Source organism: Plecotus auritus, assembly GCF_963455305.1.
Source record: "Plecotus auritus genome assembly, chromosome: 1".
Lineage (NCBI taxonomy): Eukaryota > Metazoa > Chordata > Mammalia > Chiroptera > Vespertilionidae > Plecotus > Plecotus auritus.
In genome coordinates, this window is record NC_137770.1 from 30,046,156 (window position 1) to 30,063,389 (window position 17,234).

Here is a 17,234-nt window from a genome sequence, read left to right on the forward strand (position 1 = left end):
TGCTCTTCTCTTTGGCATAATTTCCTCCAGTAAAACTATTATCTAGTAAGTAGTTTTGAAGATTCAGTTACCAAGTATTTTTAGAATACTAGCACTCATACAGAAAACTAAAGCCTAATCAGTCTCTGAGATTTCTATACCTTTCAATCATTACCTGCAGGCAGCAGGATCTACCACTTAAGATGGATAGAGAACCTTAAGCAGCTTTCACTATTGTTTTCCCCTTCACATATATTGCCACATCCATGTCTCAGGACTAAAAGAAAAAGCATGTGAACCCCTTTAAAGCCATGTGCATGGATCTAAAAAATATCCCCCCCCAAAAAAAAAAAAAACCTTTATGTCCACCAAAACTGTAGTACAACCTTTAAAAAAGGCATAAAACAGTAACTGTACCATTTGCTTCCTAAATTGTCCTCTTGACTACGGAAGCCCCAAGTAACCCGATGCCAATAGAATAGTCAGGTGATACAGGGTAAGAGCATGGGAAGGTCACATACAAAGAAAATTCATACACTGTTTATCTCACTGCTTTAAACATTTCACTGACTTTACCTATTTTCTGACCAGCTGGAAATGTCAAAAGTACTATTCACATTTTTTAAGAATAAAGAACCTGAGCTAACCAAATGACTTCAGGTTCTCTGCAAGAAATTGTGTTAAATGTAGATGGGGAGGAGTAAATAGCACACATCCTTCAGACAGACAGACAAAAGCAGTTTTATAATCTTTTATTATCAATAACAAACAGCTGCTTGTCTTTGCCAGGCAGCTGTTAAAGAGTGGGTGAGAGGACACCCTTGACCCTAACAAGGAAAACTCAAATTAAGCCTTTATGTACAAGCAAATTTAGAGCTCTTTTAAGTGTCCAAAGCTATTAATTAGTTTAATTGACACATTAAACTAATTTTGAATTAACATATTTGAATAACCAAGAACTAAAATGTTCAAATTTTTTCTAGTACAAAAAAATTAAATTTGCTTTAGTTATAAAAGAGCTCTGTCAATATACACAAACTATATACTTCAGACATTCACAAAAATGTGAGCAGAAGGCTTATCAAAAGACATTTAATACAATTAGGTTTCAACAACCCTTGGTGGTCCACATCTACAAAGATATCCAGCCCAACCCAATCCAACCCCCCCTCCATATCCCACCCCCACAAAAAAAGCACATACTTACCAGCATTTTTAGCAAGTATGATTTGGGTATTTGTGTTTTTGTGTTTTTTGTGTTTTTTTAAAAAAGGCCCCCTGGGCAAGTTATTTACAGTTTAATTGCCACTGTCAACTGATCTGGACCGGGACCGGGACCGGGAACGAGACCTGGACCTGGACCTGGACCTGGACCTGGACCTGGACCTGGACCTCTGGCGATCCACAGATGCTGGAGACTTAGATCTACTTGAAGAACCACGTTTCTGGCTCTTCTCAGGTGCAGGAGACCTACTAACAGAACGGGACTTGCTCCGGCTCCGGCTCCTGCTCCTAGACCGGCTGTAAGACTTGCGACTCCGAGAACGAGATCGAGATCGGCTACGAGACCTAGAGGAACTCCTAGTCCTGGAACGAGACCTGCTTCGTGACCTACTGGTAAGAGAGGAAAAAAAAAAAAAAAAAAAAAAACCCATAAGCTGCAGGCCCTACAAATCCATTAAATAAAACTTTGACTTAAAAATATTAGGATCCTGGCTGGTGTGGCTCAGTTGGTTGGGCATTGTGTCCCATGCATGCAATGAAAGGTTGCCGGTTCGATTCCCAGTCAGGGCACATTGCCCGGGTGAGGAGCTTGATCGCCAGTAGGGGGCATACAAGAGGCAACTGATGGGTGTTTTGCTCTCTCCCTCTTTTCTGTAAAAATCAATAGAAATATTTTAAAAATATATTAAGGAGATACCTGTGCCTTTTGCTGCCTTCGATTAATTTTATTTTTCTCCCATTTATTTCCTTTCCAGAAAGTTTTTCAATAGCATTCTTTAAGTCACCATAAGAGGCGAACTCAACCACCCTAGTGAGGAAAAAGAAAAAAACATTTGTGAAGTTATGTACATCTTACAGTCTCACAAGCTATAGGAATCTAGATTAAGTACCTTTTCCATGTTCATTTTGCTATTACTATTTCAAGAGTCTTTAACTCTCGATGGGTAAATGGCATTAGAGCAAGGTTTCTCAACCTCCTAGTTGTTGACAATTTAGCCCAGACAAAGTTTGTTGTCGGGGGCTTTCCGGTACATTATAGAATGTTTATATGCATCCCTGGCCTTTATCCACAAGATGCCAGACATTGCCAAAAACCCCTTGAAGCAAACTCACCTGAGAACCAAAAGCATTCGCAAATTTTAAGTACTCAGAACAACATTCACAATAAAACTGCCAAAATATTTTAAAAGGCTTACAATCTACAGTACATACTTACCCTTCATTTAATTTAGGTCTATGTGCATCCGCAAAGGTTACTTCTCCAGCTTGTCTCATGAAATCTTTGAGATCCTTAACACAAGACAATTGTGTTAAGCAGAGAAAAGGAAACGTGACACACAAACAACAACATGATATAAAAACAAGACTACTGAAAGAGAAGATGTTAGATAAAGTACAAACATGGCATTTACCACACTTGTATTCTATCAGAATTCAAAAAGTATGTATGTCAGGGCACGAAATAAGCAAATAGCATATTGCTTTTAAGCAAAATGCTAAGGGAAATTCAGATGTTAACATTAAATAGTATTAGTCTATACTGAGCTCAATACAAAAGAAAAACAAAAAACAAAACAAAAAAACAAACAAGTAGAAACAGTACATATTAAAGACTAAAGTAGAAATTTTATATTTAAAAACAGAACATTTACAAGACATCAATTATTTTGTGCCCCATATGTCATTAAAAAAGTTTACTTTACCTTTATTATTATTTCCCTAGGCTAGTCAAGCAGCAAACCGTTAATCGGTCGAAGAAACCTTCATGACATATGCCCGACTGGCTCTTCGCCACCCACTTGAAGGACACTACCCAATCGATGGAAGCCTTTAATCGCACAGCCCTCCCTATTAGCAGACTACTGGCGGATGCAGACATGTTCTACTCTTGTGCAGTTACCAAGGACCACTTTACTGCGAACAGGATTCCAACGACCAACTAATTTCGTATCGTTCGACCAGGACCTCTTATTCGGAAGCGTTACAGGAAGACAGCTCTCAACTTAGGGATCAGATCACGTTATCAGCGCTCTGGGATCGCTGCAACCTGGCACTCCAAGTAAGTGCCCCGATTACGTCTAGACCGGCAAACACAGATCTAGAGGTGGCCAATTGATCACTGTAGGAGCTGACTGGCAAAGTCAACCAGGCCCAACCAAGAGTGACCAAGACAACGATTAGGATAACCCACAGGCACTCCTCGTCATAAGGCCAACGACACAGATAGGCTGGCAAATAAAGGGTTTAATATTTGGTTAAAATTGATTTTAAGAACAAGAAAAAATATCCTCAAAACATTTACATTTGATCACTAATATTAAAGTTTGAAATATCCCCCAGTTACATTAAATTAAAATTTTAAAATTACAATTAAGTCCATTAATTTAATTAAAAATAGAACTACTTTTAATAAAAAGTTAATAAAACTTTAGCTACCCATTCCATTAGTTTTTAAAAAGCCACATTAAAATATATCAAAACTGAATTTCTACAAACCTGCCAGCTGACTCTTGAAGATAAATTTTCAACTATAAGCCGATTTTCTGTTCTTACAGGTGGAGCATTTCTGAGAAAGAAAACACATATTCACAATGGAAGAAATACAGCAATGTGCAAATTTTGTTCAACTGTGAGCAAGTTTATGCATTCAGACATAACCCATTCAAATGATTTCATCAACTGTTTATGATTCGTTATACAAACTTAACAGAAAACAGTCAATTGACATAGGCATAAGAGAACTAACTTTTTTGGTAAATACCAGAATCACTTAGCTAACTACAGGCCCGGTGAACAAAATTCATGCACTGCAGGGGGAGGTCTCCTCTTGCAGTCCGGGAGCCCTCGGGGGATGTCTGACTGCTAGCTTAGGCCCTCTCCCCACGGGGCGTCAGCCAGACATCCTTAGCGCTGCCTCAAAGGTGGGAGAGGATCCCACCACTGCCACTGTGCTCGCCAGCCTGGGTTCTGGCTGTGCCATGCTCCCCCTGTGGGAGTGCACTGAACACCAGGGGGCAGCTCCTGTGTTGGGCGTCTGCCCCCTGGTGGTCTGTGCATGTCATAGTGACCAGTTGTTCCTGGTTTTGTCAATTTGCACATTAGCCTATTATACAAGACTAGTGGCCCAGTGCCGGGAGGGGGTGGGGGTGAGAATGTCCCTCAGCCCAGCCTGCACCCTCTCCAAGCTGGGACCACTTGGGAGGTGGCAGACTGGCGGTTTAGGCCCGATCCCGGTCCTAACCACTCACCTGCCTCCCAGCCTGCTCACCCCCAATTGCCCCCCTCACCAGCCTGATCACCCTCAACTGCCCTCCCCTCCTGGCCTGATCGCCCCTAACCGCCACCATGGCTTTGTCCGGAAGGATGTCCAGAAGGTCTTCCAGTCTAATTAGCATTATTACCCTTTTATTAGTATCCATAGTACTTAATCATTAAATAGTCGTGCAATAATGATTATTCAAAACAGCCCTTGGCCATCACATACCGTCTATCATTTCGAGGTCTGCGACTACTAAAGCGATCAGAGTATCGCCCTCTACCTCTCCCACCTCGAGATCGAGCCCGAGCATGTTCAATAGTAACCCTAAGGAAGGGAAGAAAAATCTTCATTATCCTCAAAAACTACGTAAGAGATCTACTTAGGAAAATACCCCAACATACCCTAGTCTGCTCTATTTTACAATGCTAACTATAAAACTAAAATTAAGATTCTCACCTTTCACTGCAGAGTTCTTTTCCATCAAGTTCATATACAGCATCATCAGCATCCCTGGGATCCTCGAATTCCTAAAATACAAGCATGAAAAAAATATATAATACTTGGCAGTCTTAAAACTGTATTCTACAACATTAGGAGCACTAAAAACATTTAACAAATAAGGAAGTATCTTAATGGCAGTACCATATCAATAAGCCTATTTGACAAGTGACCGGGAGTGGTTCCCCAGTCAGCAGTGAGATTCTTTCATTCCTTAAGAAAATTCACTGCCTTAAGGATGCCCGCATTTTCTAAAGATATTCTACCTGCCTCAATAAGATAAAAAACGTTGCTTATCAAAATCTTTACCAGCTTAACAATAGGTAATCCAACCAGTTCTAAATACTCACCACAAAACCAAAGCCTCTTTTCAGATCGATATCTCTTATTCGTCCATATCCCTTGAAGAATCTTTCCACGTCTTTCTCCCTGGCCGCTGGATTTAGCCTCCCGATGAATACTCGACAGCCGCTCATGACGCCCGGCTAGTACTTCCTATTAGGAAAATAATCCAATTGAGACAATACCCGTGAATGTCAGAAGAATGGCTGGTCAAGGGGTCAAAAACATGAACGGCATAAAATAAAATGTTTACCGGGTGATGTTATACACAAGATTGCCAAGAGTGTCTCTTATTAGGCCAGGTCCCTTGCAGACAAAATTAAAACTCGGCTCCCAACACGATCCTTCCCTGGGCCCAGAACGCAGCCACCGCAACGCCCACTGCCGCCTCTGGAACTGCGCAGCCTCACACTCGCCCCGGCTCTTCAGGCCCCCTCCCATCTGCCGCAGTTAGGAAAGGCCGAGAAGTGCGGGCGGGGTCGGCGCCGCCCTCCGCAAGGCCAGCCCAATGGCGACGGGCCGCGCGAGCGTCGCCGCCTCCCGGGAGCGTCACAGCAGGTGGAAGCCGGAATCTCGCGACGCCACGGCCGCGCCTGCGCAGAGGGCGGCGGGCGGACGCTAGACAGCCACAAAATGGCGGCGGCGGAGCCAGTGGTGGGCAGAGCCGCGCGTGCCAAATTCCCTCCTCCCACTCCCTCTCCCGACTCCACTGTTCCGGAGTCTCCATCCCCGCCCGCAGAAACCCGGAGCCACCACACCCCACCCAAAGCCCACTACTCAAGGGGTTCAGCTAATGAGGAAGTAAAGAGGCAGGGAGGGGCACACAACCCCGCAGTAAAAACGACCATAACCAAGACCGCCCTTCCACCTTCACTTCCCCTCAGACATACCCCCAAGGGAGACGTGCCCCAGCGCCCACCTCGAATAAACTGCGCTCATTGGACGCCGTCCTCCGCAAAGAGAGCAGCCCTGGCCCCTGATCCGAGTGGCCATGAAGAAGCCTCGATCCGAGAAGCCATTCCCTCAAAGTGAGCCACTCACCTACCGGACAGGATCTTTGGCAGCTGAGACCCAAGAGAGGTCCGTAGTCTGCGACGGAGCTGTCTGCCTCCCCGCAGACCAGGACTCAACTCGTCTACGTCTCTCGACAACTGACGCACTTAGCTGCTCCGCGTTCTACAAAATGGAGGGTGTGTCTTGCGTCACTTCCGGGACCGCCCACGGACCCTCCCCCTTGGATCCGAGGACGGAAGTCTCCGAGGGATCGGGCCTCGTCACTAAGACCGGCCGAGCAGCCTCGCCCGCGGTGGGCGGGGCCGAGGGGCGGGAACGGGCGGGGCCGAGGGGCGGGAACGGGCGGGGCGGGGGCGGGGCGGGGCGGGGGCGGGGCGCGGCCGTCAGGTGCCCGGCGTTGGGAGGGCCGCCGTTGAAGACGTTTGAAGCTTTAGGCTGTGAAGTTCGGTTCATTATCTCTCGCATGAATATACCCTAAGACAAATGACGCCGCTTTTTCATCTGAATATTTTTTTAAGATGCCCCGAAGAGTCCTGGATAAAAGAAACTCAGGAACTCAGGCTTTTGCAAAACTACCTGGCCATCTCTGGCCCCTGCCGCTGGCCATTACAGCGGGAACGTTGGAAGACGCTCCTGGACGAGCAATGCGGTGTGAACCGAACCACCGACGTGTACTTGACAGTAAGAAGACGGAGGGCGTGCGTGTTTTTTAAATGGCACGTTTTCGCGGGATGAAATGTTGAACTTGGGGCTGCAGCTGGAAGGCCGTCTTGAATTGAGTCCAGAATGCAGATTTCTGCATTTCCACTGCCCTAAACCTAAGCTGGCCAGAAGAGGTTTCCAGCTACTTTTCAGTCCAAATGGTATTTGGTGAACCCGCTGCGTTCAGGTTTCTGTAATGTAACACGTGAACGTCTGCCACTCCTCAAAATAGAATGTTGTGGTTTCAAAATGGATGGGAAACACAGCCCTCCACTTCCTTAACTCCGCACGTTCCCAGGGAGATGGTCAGGCTTCGAAGTTGGAGCATAAAGATGGGGAAAGATTACTTTTCTTCAAAGGTTTTAGGTGGGACTCGAGGCACCCCGTTTTTGGGAGGTGCCCAGAATGTAGGGTTGCTGCTTGTAACTGGAGTTACACAGATAAAGTAGTTCAAGAAGGAGCGGAGCTCCTGGCCCTAGTCTCCGACCTCCTCTGACCGCTGGGCCTTGAACTCTGGGTCAGAACTCGGATAGTTTGCATAGCTGGGCTCATCCATTCCTGCATTTGTATGTTTATTTTAAAAAGAGCCTCAGCAGGTACTCAGCAAAATTGAGAAGTTAGCTATCTATTGGGTGGGGAATTAAGGACGATTTTAAAGGAAAATGTGTACTTGATAAAAGAAAACACTTCCCTTTAGCCGCTAGCCTCATGTGCATTGGCATCTCATAATGCACAAATTGTCCCAAGCCAGGACTTACTTAATTAATTTGTTTGCTTTCTGCATAATTTCTCCTCTGTCTCAGAGAAGGAAATTCAATTTCTTTCCAAGGCTTTGGTTCTTCACGCACCACATTCCAGACCCTGCTCCATCAATTCCTTTTCTTTTTCTATTTCAAGTCCTGCCCTCTTCACTACCTCTTTAATCCTTAACTGCCAAGCATGCTTCCTTTCCATCTTCAAAAAAACAAAAACAAAAAACCCTCCTTTTAACCTATGTCACTTGTCAAACTGCCCATCTCACCTTTCCTAAGCGAACATTTCTTAACAGCACGGAGTCTTTACCCTCCGAGGTGCCCCTTTCTCAGCCCTCAGTCATCTCCAGCCAGACTTCCACCCCACCCCTCCACTAAACCTGCTCTCAACGTTCATCATCAACCTAATGGCAAAACCCAGTGACCTCTTTACAATCCGCATCCTCCTTAACAAAAGCTGTCGATCATCTTTCCCTTACTACACGCCAGGCATAGTGCTGGGGGCTTTGCATTTATTGCCTATCCAGCCCTTATACAACTTTCTAGAGTTAGTTCCTATTCTCCTTTTTAAAAATGTGTTTAAACCAAAGCTCTAAGTCACACAGCTGGAAGTGGTGGAACCTTGAACCCAGTATGTCTTTTCTAACTCTGTGCTTCTAAAGGGTTTTCTTTCCAAGTTATAGGAGTTACCCCTAAAAAACAATTACTGCATTTTTAAGTCAGGAGAGAAAATGTCACATCATTTAACTACATTTTTGTCTCTGTGTTACAAGGGTGTGAGCTAGAATGTGAATGTGGATTTAGCATAAGCACGTACTAGTTAGAACCCAAGCATCTCGGCTGTTACGAGTGATAGCCATAGGCCAGATCACACAAGGGAAGCCACCAAGCTGTCAGCAAAGCACGCAGGAGCTGGATTCTGATGTCAGTTGGAACGTCAGGTCCAACACTTCCCATGGTAAGCTCCAGAGACTAAAATGGGGCCTGGCACATCACAGGCATTCCTACCATATTTGTTAAGAAGTGGATCTATGACTTCCAGAATGTTGCTGGAACTTTCTAAGCCTCAGTTTCCTCATGTGAGAAATGGGTCAATAACCGTACTTAATCCGTAGGGTCGTTACGAGGATTGCGTGAGGCAATGCATGTAATGTGTTGGATCCAGTGCCTGGTACACTCAGCAGGTTTCAGCTATAATGAGTACTACAGGGAGCCTGTCTCTCCCTACACAAAGGACGAAACTCACTGTGGCTGTTAAGCTGCTGTGACAAAGAAACAAGACAGTGACTTAACGAACGTGGAAGTTTCTTTCTCATGTCCCGAAATTTTCTGTAAGTAAAATATGAAAGACTGAAACATTCCAAAGATCAAACCATTCAAGAGAGAGAAAGAACTGGAAAGAGGCCATATCTAGCCAAGAGTCACCCCCTCCCAATGCTTGCTGTCCTCTATACTTACTGCCCCCCCCAAGCTATCAGGATCTAGGGGCTAACCAATGACTGGGTTCTTTTCATCTTCAATATCAAGAGGGAAACCTCAAATGTGTGAACTTTCTATACCAATTCATAACAGCCATTGTGGTGGGTACACATACCCCCAGAGAGGCCTCCCAGATCAGCCCCAGACCTGGAAATTATTCCTTCCCTGATACAGTAGTTAGGATCACGGCACACAGGACCAATCCAGTTAGGAACACTTGAAGGAGGTGACTTCTGGAAGCACCTAGGGATGGGGGCTGGTTGCCAGGAGAACCAACCATGTGATTGGAGGGTTGGAACTCCAGTCCACCCCTGACCTCCAGGAATGGGAGAGGGGCTGGAGGTTGAATCAAACACCCAAGGCTATTTGGTCATTCATGCCTAGTTGGTGATGCCTCCAGGAAACCCCAGAGGACTGGATCAGAGAGCTTCCAGGTTAGTGAGCATATGGAGATGTGGGGAGAGTGGAGTGCCTGCAGAGGGCATGGAAGCTGTGTGCCCTCTCCCCATACCTTGCCCTATACATCTCAACCCTGTCTTCTAATTCACTAATTCAATCCTCAGCTTCCCTTAATCTGCTGTGTATTCCTCCCAATGTGTCCTTTGTGTTATGTCATTCCTTATTTCTGGCTATTCTTTTTTCATAGTTACTATATCTTTTTTCATGCTATTGAGCATCTTTACCATCATTACTCTAAACCAGGGGTGGGCAAACTTTTTGACTCGAGGGCCACAATGGGTTCTTAAACTGGACCGGAGGGCCGGAACAAAAGCATGGATGGAGTGTTTGTGTGAACTAATATAAATTCAAAGTAAAGGAGCGGAGGGGAGAGCAAGAGAACCCTCCGCTCTTTCGGCTCCATGGGCCGAATAGAACAGCCGAACAGGCCGGATCCGGCCCGCGGGCCGTAGTTTGCCCACGGCTGTTCTAAACTCTGTTTCAGATAAATTTCTTACCTCTGCTTCATTTATCTCTTCTGTAGAATTATCTTGTTCTTTCATTTGTGGGTTGTCTCTTCATTTTGGCTGTCTGTTTGGGTTTGTGACTATGTATTAGGTAGATTCTCTATACCTCTCAATCTCTAGTGCAGGACAGTGTCTACACTGTTTCTGACTAATTAGATCAGGCAAAGACAAAGCCTCCAGAGACCGCCTCTGCCTACAGACTGATAGGATTTCCCCTTGAAAGCCCCAAGGCAACAGTCCTCAGGTGTGGCAAGCGTTTTTGTTGTTTTTTTTTCAACAGGGTGGGTCAGTTGCTTCTGCCTGGAGGCTAATTGTTATTTTTAGTCTCTTAAGCGGCCTCAGGGAAGGTGTTTTCCAATAGGGTGGGTCAACTGTCTTCCCCCAGCAAGGCTGCCTATATAGGAAATGTATTTGTGGGAAAGATGACCTCTGTAGGGTGAAGGAATGACTCAGCACAGGAAACTGGGGGTGTCTGCCTTCTGAGCTCTAATTCCCAAGCCCCCAGTCTTAGCTTCTGCTCACACAGCTCCAGTCCACTCTGTCCTCCTTCTGCCTGAGTACAAGGTGGGTGGCTCCACAGGGAATTTTGTGCATTGGTCCTTTAAGAAGGTGCCTGAATTTTCAGCCATCACTCCCTGGCAGACAGCAATCCTGCTGCTTTTCACAGCCAGATGTTATGTGGATACCCTTCTCAGTTGTGGTGCTCTCTGATGGGGGCCCAGCTTGGGGATTAGATCCCTGAGTTCTCAGTGGCAACCCCCCACAGCTGAGATATCTCTCCGGGATTTCAGCTGTTGTCTGTGGGCACTCGGCCAGCCCTTTCTCACCTCCACCCCTCCTACCAGTCTCTATACAGTCTCCACTTTCAGTCCTCGGGTATCGGGGTTCTCTCCTACAAGTCTTCCATTGATTATTCAGGAAGTTTTTCTGTATTTTAGTTGTAATACCAGTTTGCTCCTGGGAGCATCTCGGAGCAGCATCCACTTACTCTGCCGCCATTTTTAATCTCCCCTGCCCTATACATCTCTTTCATCTGGTTGTTTCTGAGTTACAACCTTTTACAATAAACCAGTGATTTAATAAGTAGCATGTCTCTCTGTTCTGGAAGTCGTTCTAGCAAATTAACTAGAACCCAAGGAGGGGGTATGAGAACTTCTGTTTTACAACCACTTGTTCAGAAGTACAGATAACAACCTGGACTTGCAATTAGCATTCTTAATTGGAAGGGGTCATTAAAACCTCCAATCTAGAGCTGGTCAGTCAGAAGCTCAGAAGAGCCTGGGCTTGCAGCTGGCAGCTGAAGTGTGTGTAGGGACAGGGAGGGCATCTTGTGGGACTGAGCCCTTGCCCTGTAGAACCTGATGCTATCTCAAGGTAGAGGGTGTCAGAATTGAGTTGGATTCTTGGGGACCATGCTGGTATCTGAGAATTGTTTGATGGGGTGTGTGAATACCACACACACACATACACACACACACACACACACACACACACACACACACACACACACACACTGGAACTGGGTCTCAGAACACCCTCTAAGTCCCCACTCCTTGATCTTGGTGACTGGCATGTTCTGTTACGCTTACACTCTCTCAGCAGCTGTGTTTCTGTTGCCTGAAGCTACACTGTAGCCCTTGCTGCTGGCTCATCATGGGGCAATGAGATTCTCTCTACCCCAGGAATTTGGATCTTTGAACTGAGAGAACCAACGCTGAGGCATCTTTTTAAAAATATGTATATTTTAATTGACTGTAGAGAAGAAAGGAGAGGGAGAGATAGAAACATCAAGGAAGAATCATTGATCAGCTGCCTCCTGCACACCCCACACTGGGGATCGAGCCTGCAACCTGGGCATGTGCCCTGACCGAGAATTGAGCTGTGATCTCCTGGTTCACAGGTCGATGCTCAACCACTGAGCCACGCTGGCCAAGCAACACTGAGGCATCTTAATGGCAGCTTGCCACAAGGAAGCTGGCTTCCAAGTCTATGACTAAAGTAGTCACATCTGCCCAGGTGTTGGCACCTCCTGAAACTGGGTGTTCAAAGCTCCCAGATGTCATGAGATCCTCTAGCACAGTGGTCGGCAAACTGCGGCTCGCGAGCCACATGCGGCTCGTGAGCTGTGGTTTGCCGCTCTGTTGACTAATGAGTTTGCCGACCACTGCTCTAGCACTCTCCACGGATGGTCCTCTTTTTGCTTAAGCTAGTTCTTTTGAAATGAGAGCTTAACACACATTATCCAGTGTAAGCAACACAAGGTGGGTTTACAGCAAGGATTCTGAAGTGTCTTATGAAATCCAAGGGCAAGAATGTGCTCAGGCTTGAGGAGTCTGGAGGGAGGAAGTAGGCACTATCAGGAAATCAGGAGTATAATCTCCCTCTCTCCTCTGTTTTGTTCACTTTGTTTTTTTATTTCCGTTGCTCTCTCGCTGCAGCCTGGCTTTCCCTGACTCTCAAACCATATGAAAGAAGATGGCCACATCATGTCTCCCAGTTTTTACATCTCCTCAATCCAAAAGTAGATCCCAAATGAGAGTGAAACCTCTTAGTTGAAATTATAAATTCCCTGGCATGGAAAATCTGATCAGCCCAGTTTGGGCGAGGTGTCTACCTTGATCCAATCAGAGGAGATGAGGCCATACCGTGTAAACAGGGATGTTGGAGAACCCAACTCACAGATCATGAAGAAGTTTAAGAGGATTGTCCCAAATTAGGCTGACGCCCTAAATGTTGAACCAGTGGAAGCTCAACTTCCACATGGCCCAGTCTGCCTAGATCCAACTTACAACCACCCCACCCCCTCCTACCAGAGCAGGCCAAACCAGCCTATCTGTGCTCTGCTTCGGCAAAGACTTGTGAAACCAACTTACCTGCCCTACTTTCCTCACTATGTCTAACATAATGGAAGATACCCTAATAATTACCTACTGTTCCCTGTAATATTCAGAAATAATTGGGGACCTACTATGTGCCAAATACTGTGCAAGAGGTTTCATAGACTTATCTCACGTGACTTTCTGAATAACCCTAAGATGGGGATTGCTAACGCTGTTTTATGGAAGAGAATATACGTTCTCAAGGCCTAGTTCCCACGTTCAAGAACTGTTAGTGACAGTGAGGGGTTCAAACCCAAGCCAGTTTGAACTCAAAGCTCAGATGCTCTTTCCACAGCCAAGGTCAATTCCTGGAGGGATGGAAAGAGTGGAGGTGGGTGCTGAAAATGAAATTGAGTTTAGGCCAAGGGGCTAGGACACTGCAGGCTTCCTGCTTAGTTTCTAAGCTCAGACACTGACTCCCAGAGGCCTGAATGGGCTCACTGCTCTTCCAGTCGACCTGCCCCAGGGAAGTAGGGCTAGTAAGGAGCAGAGTAACATGATGGTAACATTCCAGCTCTGCTGAGCCTCAGGCATTTTATGAGCATGGGCTGTCCCAGGAAGATTTAAAACAAACTGAATGTGAGGTAACTCCCAATAATAACAATATCTTACATTTATTGAGTGCTCACAGTTCTTGACCTTGTGCTCAGAACTTTGTGTGCATTAAATCACTTAAACCTCAACACAAAACAAATTTGCCTAAGAGAAGCCTGAGGCTTAGAAAGTCATTTCCAAAGGTCATCATACATCAAGCAAGCATTTGAACTCTAGCCACTGGTCTCAAAAGAGCTCAAACTTTTACTATGTGGACGAAAGGGCCCACATGCTGACCTGACAAGCTCAGGGAAGGCCTGCATGGCGGTCTTGCAAACTCAGAAACCTAAAGTAACCACAAAGGATGGTCTGAAATTAAACTTTAACTAAAAGCAGTTATGGTGGGCAGTTACATCCTAGGCCGGTGTCCTCACTGACCAGGTCAACCTTTACCTTAACTGAGCATATCTGTCTTTTTGCATCTATGATAACATACCCTCAAAATGTCTGGGTAACTTGTAACTTCCCTATTTCTGGACCCCTTGGGGCACAACCTAACGTGCCTGGGCTCCAGGACAGAGACCAAAAATTCCTTCATTGTTATGTTAATCGTTCCTGCGCCCAACTAAGTATGTGTCTACCATTTTACTTTTTATCCAATCCCAGGGGTTTCCCTGCTTTGCTTTCTCCCGCCTCTCTAGTCTATCACCAATGTATTTCATGTAACCCACCCATGTCCCTTTCCTTTGATTGCAATGTATAAATACCGATGTAACCCTCCATTCTCGGGAGCATTATCTCAATTCATTGAGGTTCTGCTTCCCGGCATATGTCGACAGTTTGGCTCTAAACCAGGGGTGGGCAAACTTTTTGACTCGAGGGCCACAATGGGTTCTTAAACTGGACCGGAGGGCCGGAACAAAAGCATGGATGGAATGTTTGTGTGAACTAATATAAATTCAAAGTAAAGGAGCGGAGGGGAGAGCAAGAGAACGGATAGAACAGCCGGATCCGGCCCGCGGGCCGTAGTTTGCCCAAGGCTGCTCTAAACTCACAAAAATTCTTTACAGGTTTCAATGGTTTTTTACGTTAACAACTACCATGACAAAGAAATAAATACTAGCTATGTGCTGAAGAAAAACTTCAGGACATACTCAGAGAAATTTAAGAAAAGAATTTGTCATTCAAGGGAACAGAGAGCCAACCTCCCAGGAGAGGGAGCCCAGGGAACCACAGGCCGCTCTGGCCGGGATGGGTCATGGGAGGCATCCTGATGAGGTGAAGCAGCGCCCACGCCTCGCCAGGCCAGTCCGTGAAGGCATCTTCACATCAAGTTCTAAGCTGCAGCCACTGCTCCACCCGGCTTCTCTGAGTGTGAGTCCTGGGGTACATGAATCCCTGGAGGACGCACCGTTCTAGGTCCCTGTCTTAGTCAGTTTGGGCTGCTATAACCGGATGCCATAAACTGGGTGGCTTATAAACAATAAAACTATATTTCTCACAGTTCTGGAGTCTGGGAAGTCCAAGACCAAGATGCCAACAAATGCCAACAGAGCCGGCTTCCTGGTTCATGGCTGGTTCTTCTCCTCATGTGCCCTCGCATGGAAAACGGGGTCAGGGAGCTCACTGGAGTCTCCTTTTGAAGGACACTAATCCCATCACCTAATCACCTCTCAAAGGCCCCACCTGGAATATCACATCATTGGGGGTTAGGATCTCAACACATGAATTGGGGGTTAGGACACAAAAATTCAGTCCAAACAATTCTCCCCTTTAACATGAACTCTTTCCTGAGCTGATGTGATTGTTGGTCTAGGCATCTCCTTTCTAACAGCCCTTTTCCCACTCGACAAGGATTTGGGATTCGGGGGGGGGTGGGGGTTACCTCTCTGTGGTCCAGTGGGTTCTAACGGGGTGGTGAGAAATACCAGGCAGGTGTCAAGAAAGCCAATGTGTTCGGTGCCAGGATAACAAATTCTTTTGAAAATCAAATAGCTTCCTAGCCTTTGTTTTAACTCAATTGGAGAAGGATGTAACCAAGTTACTAACTAATACCCTATTAAGTGTAATTTTTGATACTTCACAAAATTAGTTTTGACATATAACTCAGAAGAAATTCTACAAATTGGTGGAACAAAATTCCAGCTAATCCCATCTGCTTGTTTTTCTCAGCACTTAAATATATGACTGTCTCTTTCTTGCAGTGAATATTATTGACCCACAGTTATATGGAAAAAGTAGTCCTACTCAACTCAGTAAGAGATGTGTTTCCAGTAAAATTACTTTTGAAATGAAACAACTATCAAAATCTGTTTAAAACAGTTTAAATTTCTATTTATTCCACCTGATTTTCATGCATAAAAATATGAAAGATGCTTAAAAAACACTTTCAAGTATAAAAACATTATATTGGGATAAAGCTCTGACGGGGAAGTGGAATGGAAATGAGCTCAAGAAAAAAAGAATTTATATAGATTTCTGTCTTACTCTGGTTCGTGTGTTAAAATGGAACATGATAGGTATCAAATTGCAATGGTATATAGATTCCAATGGATTTATGTAAAAGAGTAATGTATTATTTAAATGCATTTATTGAAAAGAGTTTCATTTTGAAATGTCAATGCTTAAAATACTCTATATAACCATAAATTGATGATGAAAGGTTTTAGATGCAACTTAATGTAAAAAAAAGTTTAGCTCTTTTAAAGGCCAGTGAACAGTCAGGTTGGACAACCACAGGCCTGAGCACAGGGCCCAGGGCAGTAGATTTAAAAGGGCGAGTGTTGTGCCCTGGCTGGTGTGGTTCAGCGGTTGCAGCACCGGCCCTCAGACCAAAGGGTCTCGGGTTTGGTTCCCAGTCAAGGGCACATACCTGGCTGGGTTGCAGGTTCAATCCTCGGCCCTGTCCAGGCGCATGCGGGAGGCAACCAATGGATGTGTGTCTTTCACATCGATGTCTTTCTCTCTCCTCTCTCTCTGTTTTCTTCTCCTCCCCTCCCCTCCACTCTCTCTAAAAGTCAATGGATAAAATATCTTTGGGTGAGGATTAACCAAAAAAATTAAATAACAAATAAAAGGGCAAGTGTTGTGGGAGGCACTGGAGTCCTGGCTCACCCTGAGTGCCCCCCTTTCCCATCAGGTGACACACTGTGAAGCAGCTGGTTTTCTCAAAGGCCCCTTTCAGAGCCCTCTCGTGGCACCCCCGCCCCTCGAAGAGTCACCAAGCTCCTTCTACGTCCACAGCCCGAAACTCCCAGAATCACCTGCGTCAGCCCCACTGGAGGGTCTGGCTCACAGTGCGGTTTCAATGGGCCCCGTGGGATCCCATTCTCTGGGGGCTGAGAAAGGAACGCCCCAAACCCAAGCGGAGTGGAACGCTGTGGTCTGGTGGGAAGAGCTGCTCCTCCCAGAAGGACGTGGCATTCCTGATACAGCCCTGGAGCGACTTTCTGCTACACCGTCGTCGCTGGGGCCTTTCTGGGAACCTTGCCCAGCCTCCCAAGGACCTTTAACCAGTCCTCGGAGATTTCCCATCATCTTTAGCCAGACATTCTTCCTTGTTCTTTTATTTCCTGTCTAACAATAATTATCTAGATCCAACAGAAAT

The 17,234-nt window shown here is 45.7% G+C and overlaps 1 protein-coding gene across 12 annotated transcripts; it reads right to left on the reverse strand.

The window, feature by feature from the left end:
• Window positions 1–715: 715 nt before the first annotated feature.
• On the reverse strand, window positions 716–6,601 carry SRSF5 (serine and arginine rich splicing factor 5). 12 transcript variants are annotated; one of them, XM_080649936.1, is made up of 9 exons: window positions 6,344–6,601; window positions 5,556–5,895; window positions 5,311–5,455; window positions 4,919–4,989; window positions 4,688–4,786; window positions 3,700–3,769; window positions 2,420–2,493; window positions 1,901–2,011; window positions 716–1,590 (listed from the first exon to the last, which is right to left on the reverse strand). In XM_080649936.1, exons 3-9 carry the CDS (start codon window positions 5,434–5,436, stop codon window positions 1,278–1,280), a joined length of 864 nt encoding a protein of 287 aa, XP_080506062.1. In that variant the 5' UTR covers window positions 5,437–5,455; window positions 5,556–5,895; window positions 6,344–6,601; the 3' UTR covers window positions 716–1,277. The 12 variants fall into 12 exon arrangements, with proteins under 12 accessions (XP_080506062.1, XP_080506065.1, XP_080506069.1 ...); XM_080649939.1 differs by having other exon boundaries at window positions 716–1,593; XM_080649943.1 differs by having other exon boundaries at window positions 716–1,593; window positions 5,556–5,743; window positions 6,344–6,482.
• Between the last annotated feature and the right edge of the window lie 10,633 nt (window positions 6,602–17,234).

Bases quoted from the DNA above. Each gene is read 5' to 3' on its own strand.
- SRSF5 (XM_080649939.1), bottom strand. From the start codon at position 5,436: ATGAGCGGCTGTCGAGTATTCATCGGGAGGCTAAATCCAGCGGCCAGG. The intron at 2,494-3,699 runs GTTTGTAGAAAT...TCTTGTGTTAAG, and splicing joins CTTCAAGAGTCAGCTGGCAG to GATCTCAAAGATTTCATGAG. The intron at 2,012-2,419 runs GTAAGTATGTAC...TTTCCTCACTAG, and splicing joins AGACCTAAATTAAATGAAGG to GGTGGTTGAGTTCGCCTCTT.